Source organism: Prenolepis imparis, unplaced genomic scaffold, assembly GCF_030444845.1.
Source record: "Prenolepis imparis isolate NDT839.2.m4 unplaced genomic scaffold, iyPreImpa1.0 SCAF_1, whole genome shotgun sequence".
Classification (NCBI taxonomy): domain Eukaryota; kingdom Metazoa; phylum Arthropoda; class Insecta; order Hymenoptera; family Formicidae; genus Prenolepis; species Prenolepis imparis.
Window position 1 is genome coordinate 12609926 of NW_028141159.1, and position 21714 is coordinate 12631639.

Genomic DNA, 21714 nt, shown 5'->3' on the forward strand with positions numbered 1-21714 from the left:
CGCACATTGAAAGTCTCTCATCTTTTCAATGTGACGGCGTAATCTCTCTTTGTTTGTGGAACTCGCAGTTCATGGACGTATTCATAATGAAGAATGGCCTGTATATCATACAGAGTCTTTTAAAGTTCTTAATTGCTGACAGAATGTTTAATCAATCAGAGATAATAAGAGAGAACATTTCATAATTAATCGATAAGTTAAGATATTAATAATTCTCAAATTATGAACAATTGAAAATAAAAAGTTGTTTTACGAATTAAGATTTCGAGAAATATAATTAAATACAAGAATTTTACCGTGTTTACTGAAAAAAAATTTGAATGGTTTTTTTGAAATTTTTAAAATTTTAATTATATATACAATATATACACATACATATATACAAATATATTTACTATTAAATATTAAAAAGTTATAATAAAGACATTTTTTTAAGAAAAAATATTCTATAAGTTTTATAAATTAAAATTAAAATTAAAATTTAATTTCTGCATTTTTACCATATATATAAAAGCATCATGGAAATTTAGAAGATTACAATTTTCAAGATGATATCGCTTTATGTAGAATTTGTTAGGCTTTTAATATGCAAATTTTTGAGAAAGCATTTTCAAAGTATTTTTTTCATATATAAATATATTATACATATAATATATATAAAAGTTTACGAACATATACTTCTTACAGAATTTGGAATTTAGTTTTATCTCAAACAAAATTTCATTGTACGTTTTATTTCGCAATTTATCAAGTTTCTTAAAATTAAATGTCGGTGTTTTTTTTTTTAATAGTCTTAGAAGTCTATATTAGATACCATAATATTGTATTATAGTTCTTTATCATCTATGATAGTGCACTGTAATATTAGCGAAACACGCAAATTATTATCGGCACGCAATCAATTAAAAATAGATGAACGAGATAAATGTATACATGAATTTCGGTATCTCTCCGCTTTGCTATTTACCTTCTTGCACGCAAAGGGCGAAAATTAGGTCGATGGTGTATTCGACTTGTGATGGTGTACTCGATCTCTCGATTTCTATCGCGATTTTCGTGACCGTAAATTCGTTCGTTATCGATCATTATGAAGCGCCATCGTTCTTTCAGATAGGTGTGACTTCCAGCACCGCTTGGCTAGAGTCCAATCTGAACTGGCGTGGCATTCTGATACTAACCGAACCCAAGAGCTTCTTCGAGGCGCAGAGGAGCACCAGGAATCCGCGATCGAAAGTCCTCCATGCCTGTCTCAGCACAGACACGGATACCAAAGAGGTGAGAGATAGATCGTACTTTTTTCAGCAAGCTTTTCTTTGAGGAAGCGCGATGACAAATCGAACGTATGCGTTTCACGCGCGCGAATGATATATTGTAGATAAAGTATCACCAGGAGTCGGAGGTGCAGGTCACCAAATTGGGCGACGGCCCTAACAGCCTTGTGTCGGACGACGGCTTTCCTACCACTAGACTCAAGTGCTTTCCCCTCTATAGCGTACTATTGGCATATAACATTACGACTCTGGATTATCTAAGCTTAGATAGTCCTGATGCTCCCGATGGTCAGGTAAATATTTTTTTCTTTTATAATTTTCTTTCTAATTACAAATTTTATGAAATATATTTATTTGTTTTTCATTTTATTTTCAAAAAGAGCGGAAATAGTGTTTTACTTTCGAGATTTAAATATTTGAAACATATTATGTTAAATGCATATTTCGACTTTGACAAGTTTGCCCAGGAAGCGTTTGCCTTTAAAATGTGATTGATCAAGGAATTGTAAAAATGTAATCGGTAATAAGTATCGTAGAGCTTGTAAAAGCGATGAAAAATTACTAATAGGTACTCGACACCATCCCTTGGGATATTATAAGAATATCGATACTGTCGATACGCTGGCATCCCAATCACAGTGAGACAGAAACAAAGAACTTTATCGACAAGATGACCAGCCGGAGATTCAAGCACGTACACACGACAGACACCGGAAAGTGGATTTTTTTGTACAATACTCTGCGTAAGATTTGATTCTTGACTCAGGTTAATGCGATGGACAAAGGGAGGAGGGGGTCTGTCGCAGCGATTCGAGACGCCATTAACCCTTCTCGCTGCGCTTTTGATTCGTTCTTAATATTTTAATTACTGTCTAAAAATATTTCTTTCGATCAAAAGTGCGATCTCCCGTTCGATCTCATACAAGGACGAATTAATTCACCGTCGATATTAAGGACACCGGAAGTAATCAATCCTAGAATTAGTTTTCTGTCGAATTTTCGAATCTGTTGTCTCGTGCTTTGTGGGATACTTTCAGAAGGCACTTAACAGAAGGTAAGTTTGTCTTTCCTGCAATTTATAGGATAATCGGCAACTTAAAACTATACTGCTAACAATCATCGATTAAATCTCGAAAGACTCATGAGTTTAAGAATTTTGATCAAAGTTAAAATGGAAGATATATAACGATTATATTTTGAACGATTCAACGATTTAAAGAATTGAGTCGAAATTATAGCCGAGAAATGAGATTTTGATTTTTCAAAAGTTCAAAGGTACAAAATTCTTCAAATTAAATTAAAACATTTAGAAATTATAAATTTTGAGAGAGGGATTTATTTTTTCCAGATTCTGAAATATTTAAAATTGTAATTTAAGTTTCAAAGATCTTAGTTTCATAATGTATCTCGACTCCAAATTATATAAAATTTAAGAATTCCCTCGAGTTGTCCTTGTATGTAGTCTTCTTATAAATTGCCCGTATCCAGGAGATAAATTATGATCCTACATCTAAAAAGTTGTGTAACCTTGAGAAATCGAGAATTCGGATTACTCTCCGGCGTTCTTGATATACGCTTGTCGAACAGTCAATAAGGGATTCAAAGATTTCTCTCATCGACGCGGACGAAATATAGTGATAACGTATTAAAAAAGCGCGTATATTTTGCGGTCGCTATGACGGAAACGTGCGAATCCTTAAATCTGTTTCATAGATACATGGCTCTCTGCATATGTCTTATTATCACGAGACTTGCTGCGATTTTTCTCGTCGTCTTCTTTTTTTCAGTTACACTTTACGAGTATCGATAACTTTATTAACAAGCCTGAGAAGAGAGAGCTTTTTTTAATTTTTCTATTTATGTGTGCAAATGACACGTACGATAAAGACTGAGATTCCGTGTGAAAACACAGAACCGCTTTCCCATCTTCTTGTGACATTTCTTTTCTTTCGCGAGAAAATACTTTAAAATCATGCGACACCATTATAATGATCTGTTCATTTCATACATATCGTACATGCATTAATGAATGTGATTCATCAATAGATATTCCAGATATTCCAATAATTGGTGACTATTTACAATTTACATGATAAAAATATAAAAGAAACTAGATTATAGATACTAATTTTTCTACAGGTCAAACACGTAACAGTTTGTGTTAAAAAAACTCATATTATGTGCAAACTGATTTTCATTATTTCATGTGTCTGTAAAATACGTATATTAGCAAAAATGATTGGCTTTGTGCATAGATTACTTGATTATCATTCTTTGCTCCGTGTTCTTCCATTTTTGCCCTAATGAAAAATAACGCGAAATTAATTTGATCTCGAGAAAGCGAAAGAACAACAGATGGTGAAGTTTTCGTAGTTCTTGTAGAATGTAGAATTTTAGTTTTATGTAGAAAAAAAAATACTGGAACCGTAGTAGAAGGTGAGAAATTAACTCTTTCGCGGCTGAGTTAAATAATAGTCTATTTATTTTTGTCTTCGTATTTTTTTTCGTAATAGAATATATGAGACATTCGTGTAAAAATGCAATTTTTACGATATAAGAATCAGATATTCAAAGTTCTTTGAAGTTTCAAGATCTAAAGTTAAAGTGTCCTCAGAATACGAATTCTTTGAGACTCTTGTTGAGCTATAAATCTGATAATTCAAAGATTCAAGAGACCCATTGCTTAATGATTCGAGAAAATCTATACTCGAAAATTCAATCCTCGATAAATCCTGCTCACAATCAGTCATAGAAGAGTTCAACTGTCCATGTCTGATATCTTCCACACCAAAAAAGCGAGAAGAAACCTTACTTTTCGTACAATTTTATGGTAGCACGTTTTAATCTAAGGTAAGTTAGAGCGACAGTAATCGACAGTAATGCGTTTTACGAAGGGAGCGTCGACTTTTTATTTTTTAAGAAACATTGCACGCGTGTGCGAGCATCGTCGCCAATGCGGTACACGCGCCAATGTGTTATCACGGTGATAAGCAAGTGAGTTAATCTAAGATATTTTTTAAGCTCCCGCATATATTCGCATCGCGCGCTCAGAAAATAGCGACCGTCCGAATCTCATCTTTATATTTATACCGAGCACGTTCTTCATGTCACATCGTGTTACATGTTATTTATGGATCAAATGATAACGGAAATGATTTATGATCAATTTGATCCGCTGTTTATCAGAACTTTAAATATGCATTGCATTCAGTGCTACACGTGTGACAAAGAATGGGGACGTAAATACCTAAAACACAGGCCTTATTAGTGCGTAAGATAATATTTTCTTAAGATATCCTAGAATAGAATAGCATCGATAAGTAACACTAATCTGCGCAAAGTAGTTCTCGCATTTGTTAAATTCTATCTCCACGATAGGAATCTACATATTAATTAGATATATATCTTTAGATATTATTTTTTTAAAGATATTTGTTCTCTGCAAATTATAAGCTTTCGCGCGATTCGTCTGTAAAAATTTTAGAGAAATAAGAAATTACATAGTGTTTATTATTAATATATTATTTATATGTGTAAGTACATATTTCTCACTTAGGAAGCATTTCTTTCAATAAGAAAATAATGTTTGCTAATTGAGCATTAAATTTCAATCTCTAAAATTTTTCTGACCTCGGTTCGCGAAAAATTATTATTTTCCAGATGCCATGTAATCTGCGAACTTGCTTATTTCTAAAGAATTTGATGCAAGTTCGGAATCATCATGTGAAATGATAGCAAACCACTTGGAAACAAGAATACTAAATGAAAATATTGCTTTTGTATTATTTGAATTTCATTATACAATAATTTTAGGCAATGCGAGAACTACTTACATTCGTAATGCATGTTTAACGCTAAACGTGGTATAACCTTTTATTTATATTGTAATTTAAATCGCATAATTAAGAATGAGAACCAGGTGTCATTAGCGTTAAATGTACACTGCGAAAGCGGATTTTTTAATTCAAGAGCCTACTGACGCATTATTGCGATTGTATGATTCATTAAAGTGTTCAATACAACAGATACTTAAGAATAATAATATTATTATAGTATTATTATTAAGAATAATATGATTTTCTTTGCATCAATCATCACTTTGTTGCGACGATCATTATATTATTTTTATCGCTGATTGCGTGTTTGTAGCATTTAAATTTTCGTGAAGAGCACTATTCATAAAATGAAAGTTTTTTTCTGGACATTGAAGAATTGGATTTCAAAGTTTTTCGATTGAGAATCTAAAAAGTTTGAAACTCACGGATACATAGATCTACGAGATGAAAGATTTCCATCAAGGTTTTATGAAAGGTTTCAATCAAGAACTCGTAAATTTTGTTAAGAAACTTCTCATATTTAGGATCAAAATTGTAGTTTTGAATATGGAATTTTTCTTTTTCTCTTTCTTTCTCTCTCTCTTTCTTTGTCTCTACCTCGTGTATATAAATGTATGTGTGTATATAAATGGAACTTCATTCTTTAAAAATCACCATATGTAATTATATATTGAGATTTAACATTATGATTTTAAAATTAAACTATAAAATATATATAATATATATAAAATAAAATGGAGTAAAAGTAAATTGAAATAATTAAAGTATTTCACACATCTATACCCACGGAGATAAATAAAAATTCAATATTTCAAGATACAATATGATTCTAAAGCTGAAGGTTTCATATATTATGCTCAAGCAAATACGAGAATATTTTAATTGGAACCGCAATTTAATCATTCACAATTTCAATATAGATAAATGTAATCTCATTCTCATTTCACATTCTTCAAATAAATTATTTGAATTATTACTCTCATTCGCGAGAATATACATTTACAAGAATTTAATTACGCACAATTACGCGATTTCATTATAAATCCTTGTATTATTTAGAAAAATAATTCATTTTTTTGTTATACTTTATCTTTATAATTATTTTTGATTATTGATATGATACTAATTTGAAAAAATTTCTCTTTTTCTCGCTAATATTTATACGACTTAATTGTAATATCTATACGTTTTTTGAGATATTTTTCATTTTTGTTTGCTCTTTTTTTAGATTGTATTGTATTTCGTATTTGACGTGTCGAATAAGGCTTCTTACATTTCTGTCCTGCGAAAGACAGTCGATTCCTTTCGAAAGCAATAAATTTAAATATTATATTTTGAAATTAGAAATTTATTGAGACCTTTATCCTTTCTAATTTCTTATTTTATAATTTAATAAATAATCTCTTACAAAAATCTACATATTTATTATTATTTATGTTATTTTATAAATATTAGAGCTGGAATTTATCAATAATTTAAAATAATTTTTTTTACAAAGATAATATATTTATTTGTGTATAAATTAGAATTATTATTTAAAGTAGTAATTACATAACGTTATAATTCATGTGTTCTGAAAAGACACTTTCGATGATAAATATATCGATAAAAGAGCCAGCCCCAATAACTTTAACTTTAATTTGTTATCAAAATCATGGCTTTAAATAACATTAGCTGAAAGATTATAGTCATTGCTTGTAATTGATTAAAAAATTATTAACAAATTAAAGTTTATGCAAATTAAGATTCGAATAAAAAATTGTCAACGAAAAATTTAATATTGAACACAATGATATTAGTACGCATACTACATATACAAATTTAGCCAAACTTTTATATGATCGTAGATTTGCAACTTTTCATGCTTAGCGAGGTTCAATTTATATCGCCCGGTGCTTTCAGTGAGATGAGATTTATAATTATACGGTTCTATGTAGGTGCTAATCGATATATTTACCATTTTAACTATTGTACAAGGCAGAGAGAAAGAGAAAGAGAAAATAAATTATTTAATTTTATGTGGATTATAGAGAAATTTTATCTTCTCTCTTCTTGTGTTTTAAAATAAATTTAATATAAATCTGTTACTTAATGATTTTTAGCATCTTTTTAATTATCAATCTTTTACAATGAATTATGGAAAAGATATTTGAAATGGCTTTCTTATAACTATCCAAATAACTTCCTTATAATGTTCTTTTCTTTTAAATTTTACAGAAAATTTAATTCGTAAATAAATTACTATCTTGGGATTAATTATTTTTAAATTAATTATGTACAACATTTCTTTATAAACTTCTATAAAATTTTATAAATAAAATTACTTTTTTATCTCTTTACTTAAATTAAATAAATAAATAAAAATAAACAATTGTTTTCACAAATAACAGAAAAAATAAGAAATTGTCGCGATTGCATTTTGAATAAAAATTCTACAATGTACGAAGCATCTCGCATCACTACCTTTCTGCTCGAGTGTCGCTGTACAAATGACAATACGAGATGAGCATCTGTGATAATAATAACATATTATACATCGTAAAGGCCAAATATCATGTGTTACAGTTAATTTGCTGCGCACCGCGAAATATTTAACATTGTACATATTATTTTATTATATATACATATATTAACGCTAAATAGTTAGTACCTTGCGTTTTAAATTAATATTGATACACAGATATATTATTATTGCACAAATAAAAATATTCCGAACAATAAAATTAATTTTATTTTGATTAAGACGTTATTTGTGTAAATTAATTTAATATTATAATATTACGCCTTACTAAATTTTCAATTTCCAAAAGGAATAATTTTAATTTCATAATGCAGGTACTATATATTTTAGCGATTAATTAATATTATCTTAAATTGTTTGATAGCAAATTTTAACGGTAATATATCAATTTGAGGAGCTAAGCTTAATCTTTTTACTCTTTCGATTTATAAAGTATTAACTTATTTTTTTTTTCCTTCAGGACGTTTGAAGCAGTAATGCGATAATAACGAAAAAAAAAAGATATATTAGCTTTAGAGCCATGATTAGGTGGCATCGAAGAAGTTCTAATCACTAAACAAATCTCGACGTATATTTACCGTTCACTTAGAAAATCGCGATAACGGCTTCTTAGTTATATTGTATATAGTATTGCGTCATGGATTTTTCGTGAAAATAACAGATAAAATACGATCGCAATCCGGATATCGATCCAGGATCAAATATGAAGTGATTTATCGATGTGATTTTATTGCTATTCCTACCGAGCATGGCTTATGTTGGAAAATTTATTATCGAATTTTTCTCTCATTTATGATAGAAAATCTTTAGTAGTAAATTGTTTTCTAAAACAAGCATTTGTTTTATGAAGAAATTGTAAGAATTATAATAATTAATTCTAAAAATAATAATCATTGTAATTGTAATTTTTAAAACTTTTTTTTGTATATATGAAAGATTTATTTATACTTTAAATTTAAAATTTATCAAATTTTTGTGCTCAATAAGCGCAAAATTCGACGTGGAGGAAATTGACGGTGGAGAAAACTGAAAATAGCGTTCTGTCAACGATTGAAATCGAACTGAAGTGTCTTTCACACGAAACTTTAACGGTAAAAAGAGTGTTCCGCTGAAAATAAGCAGTTACATTTGTCAGAGCGAGCTTTTATTTTCTTTGTAAAATCATTGAATATTTTCGCGTCAAAACGCTTTTCATTTTACGATGGACGCTCTCATTGTACGTTCTATGTAATTATACTAAACACATTTTACTAAAATATTCTATAAATATTGTATTTTATAAGCCAAAATATCGTGTATTTATGCAGTAAATTTCACACTGTATAAAATAATACTGCACAATTTGTATGTATATTATTTTTTTTCGTTTTTAATACGGAATAGAGACATATATGCTTTGTCGTATAACTTTTTGATATATTTTGATTTGCGCTGTATAATTTTTTTTCATTTTCTATTATTTCAACGAATGTTATTTCGCACAGAATACATGGAAAATGATAATAATGTACAACGTTTTTGAAACGTACAAATATTAAAGTGAAATTGAAAGCAAAAGTTTTTTTTTAAGCACAGCAAGTTCTTTGTACAGCGAAAGAATCCTCTGTTACAAAGATAACAAATTGTAAATTTCTTAGGAAATCTTTGACACGATTTTATTTTTTTCGAAGATTAATGGAAATTTCATGTTAACCGACAAAGATATTATTTGGAAAAAATATCTTGAAAAAATAACATATTAAATTACTATTATATTATGCAGTTACATCTCACTATATTAATTAAAAAGCAATCGACGAGTATAGGATGTTTTATTTATATTTAAGTTCAAAAATATTATTATTATATATTTTGTGTAAAAAAAATGTTACATATTTTGCATGAAAAGGAACACTTCTCAATATTAGGTATTGAATTGAGTGACCTGGTTTCTTTTATTTTAAGTTATCAAAGGCTATTACGAAATGCTCGAGATGGAGAGATTTCAGACGATTTCCAATACTTCTTATACAAAATTTTCTATACATTTTCTTTATATAAAAATCGCGAGAAGTATGGCGAGGACGAGAAATCGTAACGATATGCCGATTCCATGGAGAAGATATCCTACAGATAGTATATGTCCATGTGTGTTTCTGTTCACCTCATCATTTGGTACCGCGCGTCCATTCAGATTTTCGACTCCATCATTCATTTTGCCGATTTCTATTTACCGTGATTTCTAAATTTTTCTTGTTTCGATCGTGCCAGATAAGCGATAAAGATTAGTGATAATGGATGACTAGATAGTGATGATCATGATATACTGTGGCCCCAGTAACGGATCGTTCATTTTGTATCGAGCGGCTTAGCGTTGTCCGAAATGTGGCTTGCGACTTTTCCTCGTCGTTAATGTATCTCGTGTTACTTGAAAAGTCGAGAGAAAAAGGCAAGTGAAACGTGTCAAGGGTGCTGGAACGAGATTCGCAAGCGTTGATCTTTGTGCTTCAAAGCCCTCAAAGCAGTAACCTGATTCACGAAGATGGAGGGTACCGGGATGATTAGTGGTGCTCCTGTGCATCGGGAGGGCAAAAAATTGTGGCAGTACCTCGCATCCACTTCCGGTATTTGAGCGACTGTATATATTAATGTGTTTGTTGTCGTCTTCTTTTGAAATATTTTATGAGATAGGATAGATGATTGGTCGGAGCAAGCATGTATCTATTTCAAGCGATCAAACGGAAGTTGTCCAAAATTTATGTATTATTTTACTGATTCAAAATGTTTGATATATTATGCAATCGTATCCTTGTTTGAAATGATATGTATACGTGTTTAATTGATTGCACATATCATATATTTAATAAATAATCTATTGAACATGTGGTAAATATGGTACATATATAAATTCCATTTTCATTTATGTTTACTTACGAACTACATGTTTGAAGAGAATGTGTATTAATTAAATTATATATAACAGCATATATAAATGTGCATCTGTGAACCGGATTATAAATCATTAATAATGGTTCCCTTCTGCAATTGCATACTTTATTTTTTAATAATCTATATGCGCGTTTCAGATATTTGATATTAAAATGTCTGACATTTTAATAATGTCATTTTTAGTGCATGTTTCTAATTTTATCTCAATATATCTTTACAAAAAAGATTTGTTCTTACACGAAAACAAATAAATTGTACACATAATTAACACAGATTAAAAATTATAGATTGCTTGTGCCTTTCTAAATATCAAAAGTTTAAGGTTAAAAAATATACATAAATAATATTAACTTTATTAAAAAGGCATTAAAATTATTTTTCTCTTTTTTTAAGAAAAAATATAATTAAAAATAATTAATATAAAATAGGATTTTATGAATTCTTATAATTCCTTTTTATAATTTATCTATCTTTCACAGAATTAATTTCTTTCTATTTCAAGCGTTCTCATTCGTTGTTATAAATAATAAAAATTGGATTGCAAACGATCAAGTTATTACTTCGTGATATAATAATTCGTGATTGCTTATTTAGATAGTATCAATTTACTGCAATGCGCGTGTCCGCCGATAATCATTAATCGTGATAATCGTTATGCTATTATCGCGATTAACGATGTGCTATCATATGAGTAATCAGTTGATTTGACTGCAAGAAACATGCGCGTTTCAAACTTTAATAATTATACGAAAATGGTTATTTTTTTACAAGCTTTAGATTTTTTTGCAAATAGAATCACGATAGAAAGTTCTATATTTCTCTGTTGTTTATTAAATTATCAGATTAATGTAATAATATATAGAGATAAAAGAATCATTAAGTATTAAAAGTAAATCGAAATGAATCTTGATATCGTTTTCCTAAAATATTTTTAATCCGCAAAATTTACTTATTAAAAAATTCTCTTATATCTATATAAAAATCAATTCCTTAATTACGAAAGAGGATAATAATGTTATTAAGATGAAATCTTATCGTATATTTTTAATTATTTTTAAAAAAATACATCCTTTGTCTGTGTAATTAATAACTCATTTTAATTTTTACCTGACACAAATAATGAAATTTTCATTCTATAAGCAGCTAAAATTTCACGTGAGAACAGGTTACAATATTACTAAAAAATTATGTTATGTATTATTTCTGATCTCTTTTCATAAAAAGAATGTTAATAATTAAATAATTAAAACATAGTAATTATTACAAACAATTAGCTTGTTGATTTTATTTATATCTAAATTTAAATCTTGCTACACTTTTAATTTTAATACAATATTCACATTTTGGAGATGCCCGCTTGTATCTAATTATATTAATTAAAGTCTGCTTTATAGTCTGCCAAGTATAAGTGATAATTCACGAAAAAAAAGAATATTATGCATGCGCGCGTCGGCAGACTATCTTTTGACAAGTTTCACGACTTTCCTGCAAAATTACACAACAAAACCGTCCTTTTTATCAAAGGTCCCCCATTATTATAAAATTCCACGCGCCGAATAAGCTCATATTACTGAAATCCGGCGACGGTCGTAATATTTTATTAAAATGAGTGTCCCATTTTGCTCCGAAATGAAAGATGTAGATGTCCGTCTCAAAGCCATCCGAATTCAATGCAATGTAATTTATACACGTACATTTCTGATATACGGATTTGAAGTCTTAAAGGACAGTGGATTTGTTGTCTCGCGCAACTATATTCCATGAATCGATCTACTTCATCCCCGAATCATAATGTATCACTGTCTTCTCGTGACGGCGGCTTTTTAAATTGAAGCTTTTAATTGAGTTGAAGTTTCACTGTTAAGTACGATAAAATAATTTAGGGAGCCTGGCTGCCCGTCTTATCACATATGTCAGATAGTCGTTTATAAATAGTATTTCTGCGTCATGTTTAGTATCCATCACACATAGAAAAAATTCATAATATTCTCTAATTATCTGCGTTATCAATAATGTTCTAGATATTTGATAGAGTAACATATATAATCGGCTTAAAAAAAATAAACTTTCCATTATATGAAAAATATGGTACAAAAAAATAAAGGAGAATTTACGAAATTCTTTATATCTTATCGAAGTAGATATCGGTTTTTAAGATAGATGATAATTTGTATTTCACCAAATAAGTGCAACAGTTTGAATGCATGTAGATTGATATTTGACCTAAATGTGTAGATGCTAAAAAACACGAATTTTATAAAAAAAATGAAATAAATATAAACCCTAAAACTTCTAAATTACTAATATTAAAAAATATTCGTATATATATATATAAAATTTCTTCGTTCAAAATAATTTTACAAAGATTTTGTAAATTGCGTAATTTCGCTAAAATGGAAAGTATAATAAAAAGTATTATTCACGTTATCTATTCACTCTTTGAAACGTTATTAATTAAAAAATATTTCATTTGAAGTATTAAATAATCATAATAAAGTTTTTTAAATACAATCTTCTCTCTTCTTCTTATATTAACTTTACATTTAAATCTCTTAAGCTTCCTTAATGGCCGTCGGCGTCGGCACCGCTCTGGCCTGGACGTCGCCCGTCCTGCCTCAGCTGTACGAACCGGATTCATGGCTGGTCCTTACCAAGGAACAAGGATCCTGGGTGAGCTCATTGTTGGCTCTGGGCGCGATGCTGGGTGCCATCCTATCCGGACCAATGGCCGACAAACTTGGACGGAAAAAATCGCTCGTTCTACTGACGGCTCCATTTCTTCTATCCTGGCTGATCATTATATTTGCCTCCGAGCTATGGCTGATTAACGTAGCCAGGTTTATAGTGGGCCTCGGCGTCGGTGCGGCTTGCGTCCTCGTACCGACTTATATCTCTGAAATTGCGGAGACTTCCACCCGAGGTACTCTCGGTGCTATGTTCCAGCTGTTCCTCACGATTGGAATTTTGTTGGCCTTCGTACTTGGAGCGGTCTTGAGTTACACAGCGTTCGCTATTATCTGCGCTCTCATAGAGATCGGCTTTTTTGCCTCCTTTGTGTGGATGCCAGAATCACCCGTTTGGCTAGTGGTAGGTCGAATCGATGAATCCTCCTCTGATTGTGTCGTTAACTTTTTATATATCTCTCGCTCTAATATTAAACAAGAATTATATTTGAGATATATCAGAAAATAATTGTAACAATCGGAGTAAAATGATCAAATTTCTCGTCGACGTCGAATAAAAATTCGAATTTTTGTAGAACAAAAAGCGGAAACCGGAAGCTACATTGGCAATGGTAGTTTTTCGAGGAGATTCTTACGATCCATCCGAGGAACTCGCAGAGATGCAACAGGAGGCTGAGAAGGCAGCGTCGAGGAAATCGAACATATTCGATCTTGTACGCACACGGGCGGCCAAAAAAGCTTTGCTCGCTTCGTTGGGCGGCATGTTCTTTCAGCAATTGTCCGGAATAAATGCAGTGATCTTTTATACCGTTACCATTTTTCAGGCATCCGGCAGCTCGATGTCGCCGGAAGTCGCCTCTATTGTCGTAGCAATCGTTCAGGTACGCTTGTGAATATCCAGCTTACGTAAAAATTTAAATTTTTATAAAATTCGAAAAATATTATGTGTCTCTTTGTAACTATCACATTACTTTAAAGTAGAAAATATATTTAAAAATGTTTCTCTCAAAATCTTTAAAATTTGATTAAAGCTATTTTTTTTAATAATTATTTTAATTTTAATTTTTTTTCTAATGAATTTGTCGAACATGAATTTATATGAATTGTACATATATAATCTCTTGCAGTTTTTTTATCTCCAAAATTTGTTTTTCGCGATAGCTGTGTAAGATAGTTGTAATCAGCGTGTTATATATCTGTGATGTATATTTACATCCATCTTCTGCAATTATTGTTAATTGCCTAATACTAGATGACGATGTTTACTTTCAATGTTTTTGGTAGACGGTGATGTCAGGTGTAGCAGCTATAATTGTAGATCGTGCCGGAAGGAAGCCATTGCTTATATTTTCCTCAAGTGTTATGGCAGTCAGTCTTGTAGCTCTTGGTCTATATTTCAATATTAAGGCAAACGGAAATGACGTCAGTAATCTAGGCTGGTTACCGCTCACATCTCTGACGTTATTTATGATCTCCTTTTCTATCGGGTAAATTTTGCAATAAATTGCATTTAAATTTTTAAATAATCTGTTATAAGATTCATTACATGCTCTAAACATATTTAATTTGCTGTCGAAAGTTGCCTTAAAATTAATAATCAAATAAACTGACTACTTAAGTATTTTTGAAATTGTAAAAATTATAACTAAAATCTACAATACAATAAACATAAAAAATAAATCACAATTATAACGTTACGTTTTTACGTAGGATGGGTCCGATACCATGGATGCTGATGGGCGAACTATTTCCTGCAGAGATCAAAGCGGTCGCTTCCGGTATCGCTGTGATGTTGAATTGGTTCCTCGTGTTTCTGGTGACGAAAACTTTTCCGATGATGAACGATGAATTAGGTGCGGATGTGACTTTTTGGATTTTTGCTGGAATTATGGTGGTCGGAACCGCGTTCACGTACTTCGTTATACCGGAAACTAAGGGAAAATCCTCTCAAGAGATTCAGGAGGAGTTACAGGGCAATTCTCGATTCAAAACGACGAATACTTGAATCACATTGACAAATGCGAAAATCCGCACTGACGTATACTACGACTGCCGATTCAACAATAGTATTCATCAAAACGTAAATAATTTAAAGTATTGTTTATTATCTAGCTAAACTGCAGATATAAGAAGATCTTGACCCAACATAGTATGATGAGATATACATAAACGAGCAAAAAGGAGAAACAAATTAAAAAATAAATATCAAAGTTGTGTGCTGAGAAAAAAATGACTAAACTTCATAATTTATCGTCTTTTTTGCTATCTCATTCATAAGTTTATCTCATTTACAATATTTAAATATATTGTCGTCATAAATCTTTGATCTTATAATTCTTGTTCACGCAACTTCATTGACATATACGTACAAACTTCATTGTGCATATATATATAAATCATCGAATATATATATATATATATATATATTCGATGATTGTTATATTTAAAATTTAAATGTACATACACTATATTATACAAAAAAATAATATATCATATATCTCTTAGAGATTGACTTTTTATTTACATTTGTGATTATTGATAATTAGAATAAAATTTTTTTTCGATAATTGTAAATTATAATATCTATATAATGTTGCAATTAATGTTAAAAAAAAGAATATCATTTAACATTTTTAAAAATGTTAATTAGCTGCGACATATCTGCATTTATTTTAATGATCTTTAATATTTTAACTATAAATAAAATTAATTATATAATATAAGAATACTATATAATAAATAACTTGACAGCTTGTTATAAATATATATTGGATTGTTATAAATATATAAATTCGTAAATATAACTATTAATTTTTTATAAATTTTTGACATAATGTGTGTGACATGTTAGTAGAAATTTATAACAAGTAAATGTAAATATAAGTAACATTTTATATGTTTTAATATGAAATGTTAGTTAAATAATAAGTCATTTTTTTCAATATTATCTATTTTTTTATTTTTCTCTGTTGTTTAAAATTGTTTCTTTTTGCAACCATAAAAATAACCGAGAATCTAGAATAAATATTTTCTAAAGAGATTAGCAATTCCCATTAATCGCGTTCTTTCTGACAATTACGCGTAATAATGCACATGCTATTATCTGTCTATTCTAGACTATGGAAAATATCTCGAGAGTGTTATCCTGCTCTCGAGAATGGAAAAAATGTTTAATACTGCTAGCTACTAGGTGCGTTTTATATTCTTTATATTTTTTCTCGCTGGTGAATGTCGTTTTCAAGACGAGTGATATCTTACGGCGATAACGCAGATTGCGATTAAAGCTATCAACGAGTGATTAAAGCGTAAACAATTTAATGCGAATGGAAATTTAAATTTATTTTTATAATTCGTATCTTCACCCGTAACACTTAACATTTAAATTTTAGAGCAGCGCAATAATAGAGTTGACATGCAACAGTTACAAGTGACGTAATCTAAATTAATTCGTCGTTAAAAAAATCTCTGTTGACTACAAGCTATATATTTGTAAAATATAATATATAATATAGGTACACACAAAATAAAAATGTGCAACAAATATATTTTTTATCTATTCCAAATCAATCAAAATTTAAAGTAACACAACTTTTTTAAAATTTTTATTTTTATAATTCTCTTTATATTACGTTTTAAATTATTTTCTAAAGTAAACTCTTTACTCGCGCTTCTTCAATATAATGTACTGATAAAACAATGATTATTGAATCGGCTGTCAATTCAATCTTATTTTTATTTCTCCAAGGTTATCGCAGAAAGTGTAAAGTTAGATCTAGAAAATTCCAGATCTTTTGACAAGTGAGATTAGAAGAAAATGAGATGTCAGGAGATATTTAATAAGAAAGTCGCATCGCGTGAAAAGTTATTTATTGTTGAAAATATACATATAAGATAAACAAATATAAATTAAATTTCTATATACTTATTGTAGAAATTTCAATAAGTTTCATAAAATAAGCGACGAATCCTTTTACTTTTCAGTTATTTCAAAAAGCAAGCTTTACTTTTTAACACATTTTAATGACCGGCTTAAATCTCAGAGTACTTTAGCATTGAAAGGCTGGTAGAAATAATGATTTCATATAAAATTTTTGTCAAGATAAAGTTACATTTACTGAGTTTCGAAGAATAATTAATAGATAACGATGGATATATCTTTTATACAATGCAGAATATGAATATATCTTTATGAATACAGGTGAATTGAAATATATTGAAACTTTATTCTTGTGAGAATAAATGTATATAGAACCTGTATATATATATATATATATATATATATATATATATAAATGTTAATAGAAACCAATTAAAATAAATCTTTTCTTTTTAGAACTTAATAGTTTAATAAAAGCATTATATTTATATTAAAACAGAATTTAGTAGCAAAAATAAAAATTTTATCATACATATAATTGACTAACATACAATTGATTTATATCTGTGTATTTGCTAGAATTCAATTAAAGTTATATTGCAAAGCGAAGAAGCTGTTAAATCTAATTCTAATTAAATTTAAACGCAAAGTATTTTTAAAATAGTACTTTAGGTTAATTTAAAAAAAATTTTTTTTAAATAAATTATAACTTTTTTTTTACTTATCGAAACAATAAAAAGGATAGCCAAAGATAAGATGATTTCTATATAAATATACAGGGTGTCCCAGAATTAGTGATACACTTGTTAATGGCAGATTCCTGGGATCATTTGGAGACGATTTTTCCTCAGCGAAAATGTCGAAGGAGACCATCATTTTTTGCATGTTCTCAATTTTTACGATCGTGTATCTTTGTAACTAACTAAGCCTTAAATTAAAATTCTATTTAAGTAAACTCTACTTGAAATTAATTGAAGAATGTGATTTTGCTCAAAGCTTAGTTTGTGAAAAACCCTTTATTTTCAATCGCTTATAATTCGAAAATTATTGGTGCCTCGACATTTTTGCTGAGGAAAAATCGTCTCCAAATGATCCCAAGAATCTGCCATTAACAGGTGTATCACTAATTCTGGGGCATCCTGTATATATATATCAAGATTTTTTTTCTTAAGACTGGAAGATTATCAAAGTATTTAAGAAAGCTATGAAATAAAACTGTAAACAATTATAATTTCTTTACCCAACGATAAGAACGTTGTTCACAGGAATTGTCGACGGAATTTTATTGACGTAATGGTACTCTTCCATAAGAAAATTAAGTAAAACTTTCCAGTAGAAACGAACTGTAAAAATGGAAAATTTTTTAATTTACAGCAAGATAACATTCATCTTTTTATTGGTATGCAAGCTATAACTTGCCAAGTTTATTTCAAGTCTTTATGCATAAAGATTGACAAATATAATTTATTGCTACATAATTCATAAATACAGATATTGAGTGTCATATAGTATCATAAAACAAGTTTCATAAGAATTATATGCGAGAAGATTAATATTCAATGCTGAAAACTTTTCCATACAAATGATGGTTTATGCATTCTTAACGTTAACAAAATCATTTCTTATTATTAAAATGATTTTTAAGTGAATGTTCTTATTTTAGCTATCATTATTTTTATTAAAACATTTTAATTTTCCTGACTCTAAAGCAAATGGACAACCATTGTTTCTAGTTATAAATAACTGAAATATATACAATATATATAAAATATACAAAATATACATAATATACAAAACTTTTCAAGAATTTAATGATCCAAAAATGCATCTTTTTCTGTCTAATGAGTGCTAAGGAATTGTTATAAAGCAGCTCAGTTTATCCTTGCATAAAATAACGAAAGTGTTAATTTAATCTCTCAAATATGGACTCAACTTTTACGAATAATTTGCCATGTGATTTATTATTTAAAAATTTTAATGAGCTATTTTCGATGATTTAATGTGTATTTTCATATACTGTAGGTGCATCGGACGTAAGTGCACTCGAGATAAATAAAAGTCACGTTTTGTGCATAACACTATTTGCGCCGTATCATTCGTATTCACGTTTCCCTTTAATTCTCTCAGCGATATTTAGTCTTTTTTTTTTACACGCGTCACGCATTTTTTCGCGTATTAGATCATTCCGTGAAAATTGCACGCAAAGAGGTATGTATGTACACCGTTTAAAGATTACTGACTTCCTGTCGCATTACTCATTGCGTTTGCGCTTATGTTAACGTTTGCGCTTATGTTAACGGTATTGACGATCAATTTCATAATCAGCCGAGTCTTGGAACATTGTGATAAAACTGATTTCCCATTAATTGTTTTTTCTTGTAGTAGGATTTTATTGTCCCTACTTACGTAATGTAATATAGACCTATACAATGGCAGCATAATGATACTTTATTGCGCCAATTTTTGGTTCTCTAAACGAAGTTAACTTCCCTTTGAGAAAAATTCCAATACCTTTTACTAAAGCTAAACTACTAGCTTTTTACTGAAACTAAATTAATAACAAAAAGTAATACATCCTTCCTAACTTTTCCTCTATAAATGGAAATATTTCAACACTTCTAAGTAAATAGTTTTAATTTTCAATTTTGCAGATTATATATTTCGGGTAACATATATTTCCCCTTCCTATACATTCTTTAATTAATTTTATGCAAATATTTTTTAGAATGAAAATTATTTAAACGTTCTATTTTTTTATGCTTTTTAAAATTTTTTAAACAAATCTAAAATTAAAAAAATCAATTTCTGAAATCTATGATTTAAATAACTGCGCAGATGTAATATATATATATATATATATATATATATATATATTTATATGTTTATATATAATATAATAGTTATTTTCAGAATAAATACTTTTTAATTATTATTTATTAAATAAATTAAAGGCTTAGGTATTAATTAAAATTAATGAAATTAACTAAAAAATTAATTTAAAAATAATTTATAAGATCGCTCTATTTTTATAAGATCAATTATTTGGTAGGAAACAAATTATTAATTTCGTAGAAAAAGCTCATTATTACCACGAAAAAATATTGTCTGTTTTCTTGATACTAGATTTTAAATTGATAATATAGAGAGTGAATAAAGATTTCGTAACTTATCTCCAGCAGGCACGCGTCAAAAATCGCCATGGCGAGGATCTCTGCGTACATGTCAATAAAAACTATAGCAATAGACTAAAAAGGGTAATGACTTTTTTGTCTGTGAGGGTTTTTAGTCGGACTAAATGTATTATTACCGCGATTATTTGCAAAACCAGGAGACAGCAGAAGCTTTAATCGTCGACCGTGTCATGTTAGCTTTTTATTCGGCGAACTAGTCGTTAGGAGACTTCATGATTCTTAAAGCGCGATTTTTTTCGATGAATCCCCGAGAATCGCCCGAAGCTCAAGGGCGACCCAGTTAATTAAGTCCCTCTGAAATGAACAGTCTTGATTGACGAATCTGTGTTTTTCGATCAATATGTTGACTCGGTGAAAGACACTTCAGAAACATCAGTCGATGATGAAACGCGTGATTCGAGTAACTGATGCAGCCAGACTTTTCTGCCTTTGACCTTAAACAGTATGTTGCATAGCTTTATGAATTGGCATCGAATAATTGATAGTAATGACGTTCACATTTTTCTTTAAATTTTTTCACTATCAAGATGTTTTATTGCTTGTTTATAGAATGCGATATTAATGTGAAATACATTTTATATAAAACCGACAACATTTGAATTCTGGATTATATAAGATTTTTTTGTAAAAAAGTCTTAATTCAATTTGTTTGCAAGTATAATATTTGTATCTGATGATTCTTTTTAATTTACAATATTAATAATTTCTGAATATTTTGTCTTCTTTCAGATCAGAATCCTAGTTACAATATAAACGATGAACAAGAATTGCTTTTTCATTATCTCAATTAAAATTAACTGGCTACAATTAACTCGTACATAATTCTTGCTGAAAAATGTGTGCAATCGATATCCCGTTGAGTTAATTAATTCGCTTATTCCAATTAATTTGCTACTTTTTTCTCGCGTGTAATGATTAATTAAAAGTCGGATTGTATAAAAGCTCGCCGCAGGATGAGATTAATCACGACGAACGTTTGGCTTCGAGTAATTAAACGCGCATTCTTTTTTTAGAACGTTGAGAATAATTTTGTTGCCAATGTGACAAATAAATCGTTTCCTTGTTTTGCTTTGCGCGATAATGATGCACGATAATTATTGTATTTTAACCTTCGCACAAATCGCTCACGAGTTAGTTTTATATAGATAAAACGGATAAAAACTTATTGTGCAGATGACATTCTGCGTCAGACTTTTGTATATCTTTATATCAAACCATTGGATACATAGATTTAAATTCTTTTTTATTTTATCCATAAAAATTCATAGAAAAATATATGCACCCTTTTGTAAAATTTCCATTTTTAATTATATTTTCATTCATTAACGCTACAAAGAAATTAAATATTTCTTCTGGATAAAAAAGGTTTCAAAAGTATATTAAAATTAAAAAAGTAATGGAATAAA

General features: G+C 29.2%; 2 protein-coding genes across 7 annotated transcripts in view; both read left to right on the forward strand.

Annotated features, from left to right (window-relative positions):
* LOC145935477 (protein Star) overlaps positions 1-5609 on the forward strand; it is a 43290-nt gene extending 37681 nt beyond the window's left edge. For all 6 annotated transcript variants that reach the window (XM_083037106.1, XM_083037253.1, XM_083037170.1 and 3 more), the window contains exons 4-6: positions 1111-1275; positions 1376-1564; positions 1840-5609. In XM_083037106.1, the coding sequence (XP_082893232.1) occupies positions 1111-1275; positions 1376-1564; positions 1840-2025 (540 nt within the window). In that variant the 3' untranslated portion in view covers positions 2026-5609. The remainder of the gene's footprint in view (positions 1-1110; positions 1276-1375; positions 1565-1839) is intronic.
* Positions 5610-9915: 4306 nt separating this feature from the next.
* LOC145935294 (facilitated trehalose transporter Tret1) lies at positions 9916-15639 on the forward strand. Its single transcript, XM_083036521.1, has 5 exons — positions 9916-10231; positions 13114-13643; positions 13816-14121; positions 14525-14727; positions 14951-15639. The coding sequence occupies exons 1-5, from the start codon at positions 10150-10152 to the stop codon at positions 15243-15245; spliced, it is 1416 nt and encodes a 471-aa protein (XP_082892647.1). The 5' UTR covers positions 9916-10149; the 3' UTR covers positions 15246-15639.
* Positions 15640-21714: the final 6075 nt, after the last annotated feature.